Source organism: Apodemus sylvaticus, chromosome 1 (assembly GCF_947179515.1).
Source record: "Apodemus sylvaticus chromosome 1, mApoSyl1.1, whole genome shotgun sequence".
Lineage (NCBI taxonomy): Eukaryota > Metazoa > Chordata > Mammalia > Rodentia > Muridae > Apodemus > Apodemus sylvaticus.
This window is the reverse complement of record NC_067472.1, coordinates 192,338,615-192,354,614: the sequence shown is the minus strand read 5'-3', so window position 1 is coordinate 192,354,614 and position 16,000 is coordinate 192,338,615. Positions and strand designations below refer to the sequence as shown.

General features: G+C 47.4%; 1 protein-coding gene across 1 annotated transcript; it reads left to right on the top strand.

The window, feature by feature from the left end:
• Window positions 1–226: 226 nt before the first annotated feature.
• On the top strand, window positions 227–15,440 carry Cacng6 (calcium voltage-gated channel auxiliary subunit gamma 6). The gene is made up of 3 exons (XM_052180468.1): window positions 227–1,540; window positions 7,745–7,819; window positions 15,110–15,440. Exons 1-3 carry the CDS (start codon window positions 1,210–1,212, stop codon window positions 15,346–15,348), a joined length of 645 nt encoding a protein of 214 aa, XP_052036428.1. The 5' UTR covers window positions 227–1,209; the 3' UTR covers window positions 15,349–15,440.
• Window positions 15,441–16,000: the final 560 nt, after the last annotated feature.

The following is a 16,000-nucleotide window of genomic DNA, read 5'->3' as shown; positions in this document are numbered from 1 at the left end:
CCCCTCCCCTTGTCCCCTTAAAATACCCGGGTCCCTATGGCAACAGGCGCCTGCGACAGGTGCGGGTGTTATTTACGGGTCAAGCCCGAAATAGCCGGTGGGGTGAGGGGGTGGGTGGATGGGGCGAGGCTGGGAGCGAGCGCAGCAGGTCCGGAGGGCTGACTGGGTGGAGGAGAGCAAAGTCGGACGCTTCGGAGGCAACGCGGAGCTGGGGCCGGCGACGCGCAGAGGCAGGAGAGCCCGGGAGACCCGGGTGGGAAGCCCAGAGGCAGCGCGGGACCCTGAGCTGAGTCTGGAGCGATCCTGGCCGAGCAGGCCTTGGGAGCCCGGGGGAGGGGGAGCCGAGTGACTGCAGACAGACTGACTGAGAGTCCCTTACCAAATCCTGTGTCCCCCCCCTCCCCCCACACGCACAGGGTATTTTGCCTTGGTTTTCTGAGCCAGAGTGTGGACCACAGTACCTTGGTCTGAGCCCTGTCCTGACTACAAGTTTTTCTCCTGGGCCCTCAGAGCGTCCCCCAGCCTCTTTTTTTTTGGACCTCACTGTGATTCTCAGCCACTGTGGGAGACGTGGGCTCTTTTCTGAGTAGTCCCTGACTCACCCAGACCCCCTCAAATTCCAGTGGGGTCCCAGATTTGCTGTGAATACTGGAGGCTTCCCCTTGCCTCTCTGAGACTTGGAAGGATTTCTAACTTTACCAGTGAAATCCCAATTCTAACTCTTGTATAGCCAGCCCAAAAGGGTTCTGATTCCTCCTTTCTCAAATTCTGAGCCTGAAGAAGCCTAAACTGTCTTTCAAATACACGGAAGAGCTCAGCTCCTGTCTTAGAGACAAGTCCGAGGCTTACAGGAGACCCCATCGGCAGCCTTCGGAGACTGAGCAAGTCTTTCCCCTTGGCCTCCTAAGTCCTCCTGGGTAAACCTCAGAGCAGTCTAGCTTTTTCTCTAGGCCTCACCTGTGCAAAGTTCCTGTGCACAAGCCCTGGTGGCATCCTTAGGCCAAGAATATAGTTAGTTTGTTTCTCTCCTCGGGGTCAAAGGCTTCCACTCTTGCATTTGGGGTTCAGCTTTTTCTCATTCCCAATCTAGTTGACACAGCCCACTACTTCTTTTGAAAGTCCAGGCCCTGCTCCCTGCCCCTTAGGCCTCTCTGCACAGGTCTTTCTGACTCCTTGAAGCTCTCCTGAGCCCCAGCCGATCCCATCATCATGATGTGGTCTAACTTCTTCATGCAAGAGGAAGACCGACGCCGGACAGCCGTGGGCCGGCGCCGTGCCCAAGAACAGCAGAATCTCGGCCTGACTCCGGAGCGAGAGGGCAAGATCAAGCTGGGCTTGCTGGTGGTGATCGTGGGTGCCACTCTGGCTGTGCTGGCTGTGGGCACCGAGTTCTGGGTGGAACTCAACACGTACAAGTCCAACGGCAGTGCCGTCTGTGAGGCCGCCCATTTGGGGCTGTGGAAGGTGTGCATCAAGCGACTGTGGCAGGCGGATGTGCCCGCGGGCAGGGAGACCTGTGGCCCAGCTGAGCTGCCCGGAGGTGAGAGGCTGTGTTCTGTGCCCAGGTCTGTGCCCCACAGCCAGGGAGAAAGAAACTTTTGTCTGGGGTAACCTGGGTCTAGGAAAAAGAAAGTCTTATCCCCAAGAATGTTTGTGCCCAAATCAACCTGTGCTCACAGAAACTGGAGAGAAAGGGGGTGGGGAGAATGAGAGATGTTCAGGCACAGTTCATCTCCCTAATTAGCATATCCCCTAAAGAAACTTGTTTCTTAAAGTTTGTCTTCTAGTTATGACCTATGCCCCAGACCAGCCTGTACCCCTAGATCCAGCCTGTGTTTCCAGACCCAGCTGGTACCCTGCGAACAGCCTGCGTACACCCCCGCCGATCCGTATCCCTTAGAACTGCCTGAATTCCCCACCAGACAGCCATGCACCCACAGACAGCCTGTGCCCTTAACTAGAAGCCTGGAGACATCCCACATTTCCATTCTGTGTGCCTCTGTGGAGACAGACCACCCTACGCCCACCTGGAAGTAAAAAAAAAAAATCTGTGCTGGTTCCCTGTTTTCGGATACAATCAAATGAAGTTCTCACCAGGTGCTTCTCACAGTTCTGGGTGCACTCTGTACCTCCTTAGAATCGTTTGTTTCCAGGACCCCTCGCCTTGACATGGTCGGGGAAGATGTTACAACCCTTGCCCCTTACTCTACAGACACTCAGCGCCCTTCATTACCCCACAAGGCGGTTCTTTTGCTCTCAGCTGTGCTTCTTACTTTCCGACAAAACACGCTCTGCCCTGTGCTCAGCGGGATATTCTACCCTCCCCTGGGAACGTGTTTATTTTACCTCTTTTGACTCAAGGACAGTTTTTGACATCCATCAAATCCACTTTGGTTAGCATTGGATTGGTGAGATCTTTGCCGTGCTGCTCTCCAACACGTACCCACTATTCTCAGGACCCCTCCAGGAATATCCTTCACCACCTCTGGGCTCTGGATGGATTTCTCCATTCCCCAATCCCTGCTTTTTTAGCTGTGATACAGAACCCAAAATAGGATGTCCTAAGCCTTTGCTAGCTAAGTGGAATGCCTTCGCTGTCTGTGGCTTGCACTGCCTGTCTGTCCGGATCGGCTGTCTGTCCTGAACCTTAAACAGTTCCTTTCTGCTGTTTGTCACTGTTTGGGACTTCAGTCAAGATGATCCCAAGCCTCTGCAAAATGAGATAACAAAACAAACATGGATGCTAGTTGGGTCTGGTGGTGCAGTTCGGTAACCATAGGTGTTCAGGAGGCTGAGGCAGGAGGGGCTGTGAGTTCAAGGGCAGCCTGGGTTACAGAGGGAGTTCAGAGACAGCCTGGGCGACTCTGGGAGATCCTCTCTAAAAAATCAAAACCTGAGCTGAGGGCATATCTCAGTGGTAGAGCACCTACCTAAAATCCCTCAGAGAGGAGCTGGGGCGAGGCTCAGTGGTAGAGCCCCTGCCTAGAATCCCCCAGTGAGGGGCTGGGGGGGTGGCTCAGGGGTAGAGCCCTGCCTAGAATCCCCCAGTGAGGGGCTGGGGGCGTGGCTCAGGGGTAGAGCCCTGCCTAGAATCCCCCAGTGAGAGGCTGTGGGCGTGGTTCAGGGATAGAGCCCCTGCCTAGAGCCCCCCCCCCAGTGAGGGGTTGGGGGTGTGGCTCAGAGCACCTGTCTAGAATTCCCCAGTGAGGGACTGGAGCACAGCTTAGTGATGGATTACCTCCACACCTGTTCTACGGGGGAGAAAAATAAGGAGCAACAACTCTTTGCTCCCAATTTATGCCTTAGGATAGCTCTATGGGGTCTGACTCTCCGGCGTCTCTGTTCCTAAGAGTTATGCTTTACCTCATGTAACTGGTGCTTAAGAAGGCCTCAGAGGCCCTCCGTCTTTGAGAGAGACTGTCCTCTGCCACTTTCCTATGTACCTCCCTTTCTCCTCCCTCTACCTGTCAGAAAGGATGTCACCACGGTGGCACACATCAGCACTCACGAGGAAGACCAGGAGTACAGATCCAGCTCGGCTGCATAATACCTTGTATCAGAAACAAAACAAGAGGACTTGGGTTGGAGAGATGGCTCAGTGGTTAAGAGCACTGACTGCTCTCCCCAAGATCCTGAGTTCAATTCCGGAGAACCGTATGGTGGCTCACAACCACCTGTAATGGGATCTGATGCCCTCTTCTGGTGTGGCTGAAGGCAGCGACAGTGTACTCACATAAATAAAGTAAATAAATCTTTTTTTTTTTTTTTTTTTTTTTTTGGATTTGGTTTTTTTCAAGACAGGGTTTCTCTGTATAGCCCTGGCTGTCCTGGAACTCACTCTGTAGACCAGGCTGGCCTCGAACTCAGAAATCCGCCTGCCTCTGCCTCCCAGAGTGCTGGGATTACAGGCATGTGCCACCACCACCCGGCCTCTTTTTTTTTTTTAAATGAGGGCTTTACCTTTCCAAGGCTATTACCAGCTCCCCATAATTCTGTGTTATCAAAGGACCTATCCTGAGCTCCACTGTCTCAAAGAAATAACTTCCTTTAAACATTAAAAGAAAGTCCTTGCCGGGTGGTACTGACGCACACCTGTAATCCCAGCACTTGGGAGGCAGAGGCAGGCGGATTTCTGAGTTCAAGGCCAGCCTGGTCTACAGAGTGAGCTCCAGGACAGCCAGGGCTACACAGAGAAACCCTGTCTTGAAAAAACCAAATCCAAAAAAAAGAAAGAAAGAAAAAGAAGGAAGGAAGGAAGGAAGGAAGGAAGGAAGGAAGGAAGGAAAGAAAGAAAGAAAGAAAGAAAGAAAGAAAGAAAGAAAGAAAGAAAGAAAGAAAGAAAGAAAGAAAGAAAGAAAGAAAGAAAGAAAGAAAGAAAGAAAGAAAGAAAGAAAGAAAGAAAGAAAGAAAGAAAGAAAGAAAGAAAGAAAGAAAGAAAGAAAGCCATTGTGTTCCTTGGCTATGAGAGAGAGACTCGCCCTGTTGTTTCCCAAGTGGTGTGCCCCATCCTCCTGGGCACATGGACATAAAATCCTGTTGCCAGCAGTCAAATGAGATGCCAGACACCACACCCAGCCCCAGAAGGGACTCGTAGTTCTCTCATGGCTATAGACTGTATCCCCTATGAGTGTCTGCAAAGAGCACCTTTCTTCCACGGGAGGGAGGCGCCCTTGCCTCTTGGTGCGGTAGGACAGACTGCTCTGTACTCTTGCAGCTGCTCTGGCCTAGAAACTGCAAACCCTTCTTCCCTGAGCTGGTATCAGGCATGCCCCATATCATTGCTTGACATAGATTTAGCCATTTTGGCTTCTCCAAAGTGTCTGGCTCCCTTTCTGATGTTCTCTGCCCTCTGAGGTTCTGCTAACCTGTGGTTCTGTGCCCCCCCCCCCTTTGGTATTTCAGTTTCCCCATGCATAGAATAAAAGAATAGGTCACTCTAGAATACACTTTAGGAGTCAGGATGTAGGTAATTGGAAGAGTGCTTGCCCTGAGTCTGATCCCAGCACCACATAACACAGACATGGGAGGGGGGTACACCTGTAGTCCTAGCACTTGGGAGGTGGAGGCAGGAGGGTCAGAAGTTCAAGGCTATCCTTAGCTTCATGACAAGTTCGAAGTCAGCCTAGGATATGTAAAACCCTGTCTTAGGAAGTTAGAGCATTCTGTTGTTTAACTTTAAGCGTTCTCACATCTCAATTAGCAAAGGCATTTAGTGAATCTTACCTATGTTTACAAAAAGGATATCGTAAGCTTCCGCGAGGTCCTTCTTATGCTCTGTCTTTAAAATTTTTCGTTTTAAAGACAAGATCTTATGTAGCCCCTACTGGTACCACATCTCCCTATTTTAGAAACGATTTCCCAATTTATGCATGGTGATAATAACCTGTAATCCTAGCATTTGGGAAGCAGAAGCCGGAAGATTCTGTCAATTTGAAGCCGGTTCCAGGATAGCTAGGGCTTACACGGGGAGACCCTGTCTCTAAACAAACAAACAGCAGCAGCAATAACAAAACCCTTTCTTATTTCAGTCCTCTAATATGGTTGACATTGTATCCACGCACAAATGTTTTGACTTGGAAATATATAGAGTTTGAGTTTATATAGGTGTGTTTTGATTAGAAAAAAGGTATCATGCAAATTTTTATACTATTTTCAATGTAATTTTTCTTGCTCGACATTGTAGGTTTTTTTTAAAGATTTATTTATTTTATATGTGTGAGTGCACTGTAGCTGTCTTCAGACACACCAGAAAATGGTGTCAGATCTCATTACGGATGGATGAGAGCCACCGAGTGGTTGCTGGGATTTGAACTCAGGACCTCTGGAAGAGCAGTCAGTGCTCTTACCTGCTGAGCCAGCTCTCCAGCCCAACACTGCGATTTCTAAATCTCTATCATTTGCTTTATGCTTTTGTAATTCATGGTGACTTTATGCTGTAAAGATGTCCATTAGAGTATCTGTCTCAACTGTCTATTGCCCAAGAGATGGACACAAGATTAATTCCTACTCCAGCTCAGTAAACAGTGCCACAGAGAACAACCACATCTATAGTCCTATATGTGCTTTTTTCTTCTTGGAATATCCAGAAGTAAAATTATTGTGTCATATGGCATAGACACACAGACATATGTCACTTAGTGATAAAGATGTCTTCTTTTTTTTTTTTTAACTATTCTAAGTTGACTTAGAATCTTTATTATATGGAAGTACACTGTAGCTGTCTTCAGACACTCCAGAAGAGGGAGTCAGATCTTGTTGTGGATGATTGTGAGCCACCATGTGGTTGCCGGGATTTGAACTCAGGACCTTCGGAAGAACGATCAGTGCTCTTAACCTCTGAGCCATCTCACTAGCCCTAGAGATGTCTTCTGAGAGATGCATGTTAAGGACAACTCATCTTGAGACTCAAAGTGTGTGCTTATGCAGATAGATTATGATGGCTGCTCTTTGACAAAGCCTTGGCTTGTTTGATTTCTACTTTTGAATTATGTGCATATGTGGGGACGGTGTGTGCAGATACCCACAGAGTCCAGAAAAGGGCATTAGATTCTCTAGCACTGAGCTGCTATTGTAAGCCACCACATAGGGGTACCAGGACCCTAACCCAGGCCCTCAGCAAGGGTGGTGTGTGTGCTCTTAAGCACTGAGCCACCTCCCCAGCTGCAAGGTGACATATTCTTGCTGTGCCTCAGTCATACACACAGCCCACTGATGACGGAACCGTTTTCGCCTGCTGTACACCTGTATTTCATTTTCTAAGTATGTCAGAGTCCTTCACAAATAGACTAGTGAGAGTTTACACTCCCAGCTGCTTCCTCTTATCCTTCCAATGCTTGATATCGCCCTTTCAATATTTGCCCATCTAGTTGATCTGAAGTGGCTTCTCCCTGCTGGTTCAAGTTCCATTTCTCTGACTCCTGCTGCAGCAGAGTCTCTCTTCATGTACTTGTGAACTATCCACACTTGCCCTCCTGTGAATAACTATTCATATCCTTTGCCTGTGTTTCAATAGGGTTACTTCTCTCTCCCCTTGCTAATCTGCAGGAGCCCTTTGTGTATGTAGCATAGGAGAGGAATCTTTCCCGAGTCTCTTAGCCTCCTAGGACCTGCATCTTGGTGTCCTTTGTTGAATAAAATGATAACTCATTTTCAATCCACTTGCTTCTCAGATTCACATGAAAGAGCCAGGAGAGAGATTATCAGTTCATTTAAAGAGGAAGAAGCGAAGGGCCAGAGAGGTTAATGGTTCCCTTGTGTCAAAGACTTAGCTCGAAGGGCTTGAGATTAAAACCTGTCTCCGGACATCAGTGATGTGGCAAGTGTATTTCTACTTCAGTGTCATTTCCCACCTTTGTACATTTAATTTATTCCCCTCTCACAATGTGTGTGTGCACACGTGTGTGTGTGCACACGTGTGTGTGTGTGTGTGCGCGCGCGCGCGCACGTGTGCGTGTGTGTGTGTGTGTGTGTGTGTGTGTGAGAGAGAGAGAGAGAGAGAGAGAGAGAGAGACCCACAGGAGTCTTCTACCACGTGGGTTCCAAGGACTGAACTCAGGTCATCAGGTTTAGCAACATGCTAAACCACCTTGCCAGCCTGATTTTTCTCCTCTCCTCTATGTGTCAGCCATACTAATACTTTATTTTTAGTTCCCTGTAGTGTCTGGGAAATATCCAGCCTTGAGCTTACACAAAATTTCATGTCATCACCTCTCCCTGTTGTTTTTTATCCCCCTGCACCCCACAGAAGCAAACTGCACCTACTTCAAATTCTTCACCACGGGGGAAAATGCGCACATCTTCCATCGAACCACCAAGAAAGGTGAGGACATCTCCTACGGTGACACGGGAGGGCGGGGGGGGGGGTAGGATGACTGCTCTGAAGGAGTGATGGGTAGCGTTGTGCTCAGGATGGGTTCAGCTTCTGTGATTGTCTCGTATTTGGAAGATGATGGTAGGTTAAGAATGTGGACAACGATCATCAGAGCTTGTGCCTAACCCACTGGCCATCAACTCCGCCTGTGCTGTGTGGCTTGGGCAAATCAGACTTCCTCTCTGTAAGCAAAATCCAGCACCCAGAGTCTGTTTGCACAGTTCTAGCCCTTGCTACAAGCCAGCAAGTCTTGGACTCCAGTTCCATCATTCAGGGGAGAAAACAAGTCAGAAATGGTTAAGAGAATTACTTTCCCCACAGAAGAGCAGAGGCAAGATCCCAACCCAAATAATTCTGAATCTACAAAATTGTACGTGAAAAATGAAAATGTTACATGTATACACTGGCCCATATGATGGCCTCCAGCCACATGTGACAGCCTAGTACACAGAAGATGACTGGTGTAATGGGAGGAGATGCATTTTTAATTTTAACTTAAGTGAACTTAAAATGATGTCTAGTAGATACTACTGTACTCAGTACTGCAACTCTGAGGACTTTTCTACCCTAAGTCTAGCTTCTTGGACATCACTCCAGTGCCCCAGGGTCTCCATAAAGGAACTGGGATCATTCTACGGCTCTTATTCTTTGTTTTATTTTTTAAATAAGGATTTAATGAGGCAAAGCAGCTAAACATGGGAGTCCAGGTGTATACCAGTGCTCCTTATCTTTTACCTTCTTTTCTCATGTGGGCTGGGTCAGGTCTCTGTGCACCTTTGGTAAAATCACGTGGACCACCTACTGTGTTCTGAGTACCACACCAAGCACTTCAAATCGTGATTTTCCCAGGGATTTTCCAGAGCCTAAGATTGACAGGGGTGTAGGACCTTACCAGGATTTTCCAGCTGGAGAGTAGTTGGTGAGAATTACAACCTAGATAGTTAGAAGATAATAACTCACCTTTGTCTCTGTTCCCTCAACTTCATCATCTGTAACCCAGTGACGACCAAAGGATAAGCACCATCTGGCTATCCCAGTATCCCTGACCTGGCCTCATCCCCTCTGTGCTCTACCTTGAGCCAAGTAACTAATGGACCCTTCCGGGTCTCCATTCCTTCAACAATGTAACACACTCTCAGGAGGACTTTAAAGGCTTCCGTCTTTCTGGTTCTGGTTCTGGTTCTTACAGAGGAGTGCTGTCTATTCTCCTATTCCCATGTTCTCTACCTTTTCCTTGGCCCCTCCTTGCAGAGGTAAACCTGGCAGCTGCCGTGATAGCTGTGCTGGGCCTGACAGCCATGGCCTTGGGCTGCCTCTGTGTCATCATGGTACTCAGTAAAGGTGCAGAGTTCCTGCTCCGCTTGGGAGCTGTCTGCTTTGGCCTCTCAGGTGAGGGCTGAGTGTGTGGAGGCCAAAGACATTGCATGCTGGGAGGTGAGATCTCTACACACTGCTGCATGCTGGGAGGTGGGACCACACACAGTTATGTGCTCAGAAGTGGAAAGACCCTATTGCATGCTGGGAGGTGAGATCTCTACACACTGCTGCATGCTGGGAGGTGGGACCACACACACAGTTATGTGCTCAGAAGTGGAAAGACCCTATTGCATGCTGGGAGGTGGATCTCTGCAGACTGTTGCAGGGATCGCTACCAACTGTTGCATGCTGGAAGTTAGGAGCTCCACACATATTTGAGTGTTGAGCAGGGAGAATGCTACATAATGTTGCATGCTGGGAAGTAGCATCTCCAAGCATGTTGGGAATGAGGAGAAACCTGAAGGTTCTAGTATATTCAGAGGTGGAAGAATTCCAAGGACTTTTCTGGCAAGGTTTATTTAGACTTAATGCTATTTTAGATTTGGAGCTGTGAGTGCCAAGAATCTTTACACACTGAGAATGGGATCTCCACTATGCTGGGAGGAGAGGAGAGGGCAGTTCAAGGGCTGTTGTAGGCTCAAAGATGAAATTCCAAATCCTGTTGTTGCCAGAGGCGGAGACTGTCTCCGAATACTATTTAGGTTTGGACATGGGACCACCAAGGACTGCTTCATGTTGGGGGGGGGGGGAGGCGATCTCCAGGGACTGTTGCATGCCGGGAACTGGAGCAAGTCCATGTAAAATCTGAAAGCTAGGAACATGCTAAGCTTGTTGTTTCATGACGTTTGCATTCTTTCCACACGCTCGTTTAGATCTGGCCTGGAATCTCCAACACTGGTGTATCGTAGGAGCCTCAGGCAGGACTTTAAGCACTATTGCATGCTGGAGGTCAAGGAAGCTCGTGGATCGAGTGGGTCTCTGAAGGGAGAGAGTCTCAAGCCATTCAGAAGGTGTCTTAGTGTCCTATTGCTGTGAGAAGTCAACATCACTAAGGCAACACTTAGAAAGAAAACATTTGATTCAAAGGCTCAGTCTGTAACCATCACGACAGGAAGCATGGCAGCCTCGAGTGCTGGAGGGGCCAAGAGTTCTACATCTCGATCTGAAGGCAGCGGGAGGGGGGGAAGGGGAGGAGACTGTTCCACACTGGGCGGAGCCTGAGCATAGGAGACTTCAAAGCTTACGCCCACAGTGACACACTTCCTCCAGTAAGGCCAAGTCTCCTCAAAATGCAACTCCCTGGGGCCAAGCATTCAACTCATGAACCTATGGGGGCCAAACCTATTCAACCCATCACAGAAGGTCTTTGAGTTTTGGACTGGGAGTCTGCAGGTACTGTATTATATTCTTGTAGGTGAGGATCCAGGAAAAAAAAAGACATATCTTGTGACATGTAGACCTCAGTAATAACAAAGGCTTCAGTTTAGTTTACATCTAGCTCAAAGCATTACAGTGAGTGGACTAGCTAAAAGTTGCCATTATTTTATTATTTTCAATTGGTGTTTTGCCTGCATGCATGTTTGTGTGAGGGTGTCAGCTCTTGGAGTATTGATAATGGGATTTGAACCCAGGTACTCTGGAAGAATAGCCAGTACACTTAACAGCTGAGCCATCTCTCCAGACCCATTTATTTGTTTGTTTGTTTGTTTACATATGTATTTATTTATTTATTTATTTATGTGGATGTAGAGATGCTTTTTTTGCATGTATGTCCATTCCTGGGGAGTTCAGAAAAGGGCCCTGGGATCCCAGGAACTGGGGTTACGGATGGTTCTGAGCTCACATGTGAGTGCCGGGAACCCAGCCTGTGTTCTCTGCCCTAGCAGCAAGCGCTCTTACCCACCCAGCCACCTCTCCAGGCCCAAAGATTACGAGTTAACATTTTGTCGATAAGAGTACCGAGGTTCAGAAAAGTCAAGTGACTTCTCATAGCCACTCAGGCAAAAATGGCAGCCCTGGATTTTTTTTTTTAAATTGTTCACAGATTTACAGTCATACATATATACACAAACACATATCCATACGATATCCTATTCGTATTCCCACCCCCACTTATTTCCAACAAGTCCCACCCCTTTCTACATTGCTTTTTTGTTCCCTGCTGCATTAAATTAGGGTTACCTGTGTGGGTAAAGGGTAATTTCCTTTTTTTTTTAGGTTTATTTATTTTCAGACAAACCAGAATTGGGTATCAGATCTCATTACAGATGGTTGTGAGCTACCACATGTTACTGGGAATTGAACTCAGGACTTCTGGAGCAGCAGTCAGTGCTCTTAACTGCTGAGCCATCTCTCCAGCTTCAAGGGTTATTTACTTAACCTAAGGCAACTCCCCAGTGGCTACATCACTGAGGAATGCATCTCTCCTTGGCCAGAAGCCATTAATTGTCTATATATATCTCCCTTCCATGATGGATTGTTGGTTGTCCAATCTCCTGTATGTCTTGTGCAGGTAGCCACCCAGGGGCAAGGGTTGATGCTAAGCTCTCTTGATCTCTTTTTTTTTCACTGAACTGCATCATTGAATTCTGGAACCTTTGTTCCTGTGAGGTCTTTGTAGGATTAGCATGAATGCTTAACTGGAGATCATGTGTTATGTCCTACCTAGGTGCTAGCTAGGTGTACCCCGAATCATGGCTGCCATTCCTTATATTATCTAGGCTTCGTTGTTGAGCCAGATGCAGTGATTAGAAAACCCGTTAATTATATAAGCTTCACTCCTTTATTCCTTGTGTGCTTGTGAGCACTTGCTTTGTCTAGGAGACACTAGAGATCCAAGACTAAATCAAATAAGATGCCAAGTCTGCTATCAAGTGCTCTTCCCCCTGACTGGTAACAACTGGTCATTACATGTGCTTTTGTGATGAGGACGGATGTGAAAGCCACACTGTCGTGGGAGTGCATATCAAAGAAGCTCCCCAAGAAGGTGACATTTAAGCTGATTCTCAAAGGATAGGAGTTATCCAGAGTCTGGTAATGACAGTTGAAGTGGCAATGGGTGATGTCGGGATGGGGATTGTGTCAGTGTTGGTAATGATGGTGGTGCTGAGAGTGATGATGTGGGTAAGGTAATGGTGATAAGGTGATTATGATAGAATTGGTGGTGATGGTGGTAATGATGGTGACTATGATGGCATTGCAGTGATGGTGATGGCAGTAGGTGGTGATGATGGTGACTATGATGGCATTGATGGTGATGGTGATGGTGATGGCGGTAGGTGGTGATGATGGTGACTATGATGGCATTGATGGTGATGTGATGGTGGTAGGTGGTGATGATGGTGATTATGATGGCATTGATGGTGATGGTGATGGTGATGGCGGTAGGTGGTGATGATGGTGATTATGATGGTATTGATGGTGATGGTGGTAGGTGGTGATGATGGTGACTATGATGGCATTGATGGTGATGTGATGGTGGTAGGTGGTGATGATGGTGATTATGATGGCATTGATGGTGATGGTGATGGCGGTAGGTGGTGATGATGGTGACTATGATGGCATTGATGGTGATGGTGGTAGGTGGTGATGATGGTGATTATGATGGCATTGATGGTGATAGTGGTAGGTGGTAATGATGGTGATTATGATGGCATTGATGGTGATGGTGGTAGGTGGTGATGATAGTAACTATGATGGCATTGATAGTGATGGTGATGTGATAGTGATAGGTAGTGATGATGGTGATTATGATGGGAATGATGGTCATGGTGGTAGGTGGTGATGATGGTGACTATGATGGGAATCATGGTCATGGTGGTAGGTGATGATGATGGTGACTATGATGGGATTGATGGTGATGTGATGGTGGTCATGACAGTATAAGTGATGATGGTGACTATGATGGGAATGATGGACATGGTGTTGGTGGTGATGATGGTGACTATGATGGGAATCATGGTCATGGTGGTAGGTGATGATGATGGTGACTATGATGGGATTGATGGTGATGTGATGGTGGTCATGACAGTATAAGTGATGATGGTGACTATGATGGGAATGATGGACATGGTGGTAGGTGGTGATGATGGTGACTATGATGGGAATGATGGTCATGGTGATGTGATGGTGGTAGGTGGTGATGATGGTGACTATGATGGGACTGATGGTGATGTGATGGTGGTCATGACAGTATAAGTGATGATGGTGTTGGTGGTTATGGTGTAGTGATGGTCAGAATGGAAACCATGGCGTCGATAGGTTGCAGTGATGATGGTGATGCTAACAGTGGTGACTCTGGAGATGATGGTGCTAGATGTTAATGTCTATGTGGTAGCTGTGATGGCGATGGTGTTACTGCATCATTAGAGATGATGTAATAAGAGTTGTTGTTGTCTTAGGAGTTCTATTGCTGTGAAGGATACCACGCCCATGGGGAGGAAAGGTTTCTTTGATCTCATGCTTCTAAGTAACAGTCCATCACTAAGGAAAGTCAAAGCAGGAACTGAAGCAGGGTCAGAACTAGGAGATAGGAACTGATGTCAAGGTCATAGAAGAACACTGCTTGCTCCCCTTGGCTTGCTCAGACTACTTAAAAAAAATCTCACCCAGGAACGCTGATTTTCTTTTTTCTTTTTCTTCTTCTTCTTCTTATTATTATTATTTTGGTTTTTCGAGACAGTGTTTCTCTGTGTAGCCCTGGCTGTCCTGGAACTCACTCTGTAGACCCAGGCTGGCCTTGAACTTAGAAATCCGCCTACCTCTGCCTCCCAAGTGCTGGGATTACAGGCATACACCACCACTCCCGGCTGGAATGCTGATTTTCAAAACAGCTACCAGATTTTACACACACACTTTGCCTGCATTTGTTGTCATTTGTTTTCTTATATCCATAACTGACCTGGAATTTATTAGCACCCAGGCTGGCCTTGTTAAGGCCACCCTCCTGCCTTAGTACTGGGATTATAGGCATGCACAATCATTCCTACTTAAATTTTTTGGAGGTGCTAGAGAGATTGCTCAATGGTTAAAAGTATTTGCTCATAAGTGCCTGGAACTCCAATCCAGAAGATCTGCTGCCTTCTTCTGACCACTGTGGGGATTACAGACAGACAGACAGACAGACACACACACACACACACACACACACACACACACACACACAAACTCTTAATTTTTTTCTTCCTGACACATATTGTGTTCTGAAATCCACTTTCCTCCTCCTGTATTTGTTTCAGAAGGTGCAACATGGCAGCCACCAGGTCAGTGGTGTCTGCTATGGATTCTCTGTTTGGTAGAAGTGTCTAAGGATTTCCCTGAAGTGATTTTTAAAAGACTGGAGACAACCCCATAAAAAGCTAGCTAGGTATTGTGACACATAGCTATAATCTTAACACTCAGACTATTAAAGCAAGGATCATGAGTTGGAGAACAGCCAGAGCTACATAGCAAGACTGTCCCAAACCAAGAAACAAACAATTCCTTTAAAAATAATGATAATTACTGCTGGAGAGATGTTTTCGTGGTTAAGAGCACTGACTGCTTTTCCAGAGGACTCTGGTTCAGTTCCTCACAGCTATCTGACTCCAGTCCCAGGGGATCCTCTGTGGGATCTGTCTTCCAAGACCTGTGTGTGTGTGTGTGTGTGTGTGTGTTAAAAAGTGGAAAGTAATTGGGAAGGGCAATTGGCCTCTGGCCTTCACACCACACACACACACACACACACACACACACACACCACAGGGGGGGAGTTCTGCATGTTAAATACAGACATAATATTTCCAGCCCTCCATTTGTGGAATTAAGATGACTGTTGAATGACTAAGGAAAAGCATGAGAGAATTTTCAGTTCCTTGGTTGATAAAGGTGACAGCCTCAAACCTGAACTGGAGCTAAGAGCCTCCCTCTCTTCTTCCTGCACAGGCCTGCTGCTCTTTGTCAGCCTGGAGGTGTTCCGGCATTCCGTTAGAGCCCTGCTGCAGGGAGTCAACCCTGAGACCCCTCCAGCTCCACGCCTGGCCTATGAGTATTCCTGGTCCTTAGGCTGTGGTGTAGGCGCTGGTCTAATCCTGCTGCTGGGGGGAGTCTGTTTCCTCCTGCTCACCTTGCCTTCCTGGCCCTGGAGGTCACTCTGCCCCAGGTGGGGCGGCCCAACCACCTAGAGCTCTGGCCTGCTATCTGGAGGCATCTGCCAACCCTGCCTCAGTTTCCAACTTTCTCCTCAAGACTTTTCATCTCTCTTCTAGAGAAACTGTTTTCCCCTACTCTGGGGGGGGGGGCTCATTTCATAAAATGTCTTGGTCCCACATCTTCTCTCTGTGAATAGTGCTTTTGGGGGTGTGGGGCATGGCTCCGTAAGTAAAGTGCTTGAGGACTTGGAGTTTGAGTCCCCAGATCCCACTTTAAAAACCAGCACAGCGGGGGCTGGAGAGATGGCTTAGTGGCTAAGAGCACTGACTGCTCTTCCAAAGGTTATGAGTTCAAATCTCAGCAATCACATGGTGGCTCATAGCCACCTGTACAGCTACAGTTTACTCATATACATAAAATAAATAAATAAATTTTTTTAAAAAAGCCAGTTCCAATGTTGAGAAGGCAGACATTAGACAATCCCTGGAGCTTACTGACCAGCTAATTTAGTCAATTAATGAGGTCAGGTTTAGTGAGAGACCTCCTTCTTAAAAAATAAGGCAGAAGCAACAGAGGAAGATGCCTGATGCTAAACTCTAACCTGTGTGTGTGTGTCTGTGTGTGCGTGCGCCACCCCCCCCCACCACTTTTTTTCTTGGTAGATGAGTTTAGGTTGCTTAAGGT

What these genes read in the sequence shown, in the direction of transcription:
- Cacng6 (XM_052180468.1), top strand. Translation starts at nt 1,210, where the DNA reads ATGATGTGGTCTAACTTCTTCATGCAAGAGGAAGACCGACGCCGGACA. An exon ending in CCCAGCTGAGCTGCCCGGAG is followed by an intron (nt 1,541 to 7,744) that starts GTGAGAGGCTGT and finishes TGCACCCCACAG; the next exon opens with AAGCAAACTGCACCTACTTC. An exon ending in CCATCGAACCACCAAGAAAG is followed by an intron (nt 7,820 to 15,109) that starts GTGAGGACATCT and finishes CTTCCTGCACAG; the next exon opens with GCCTGCTGCTCTTTGTCAGC.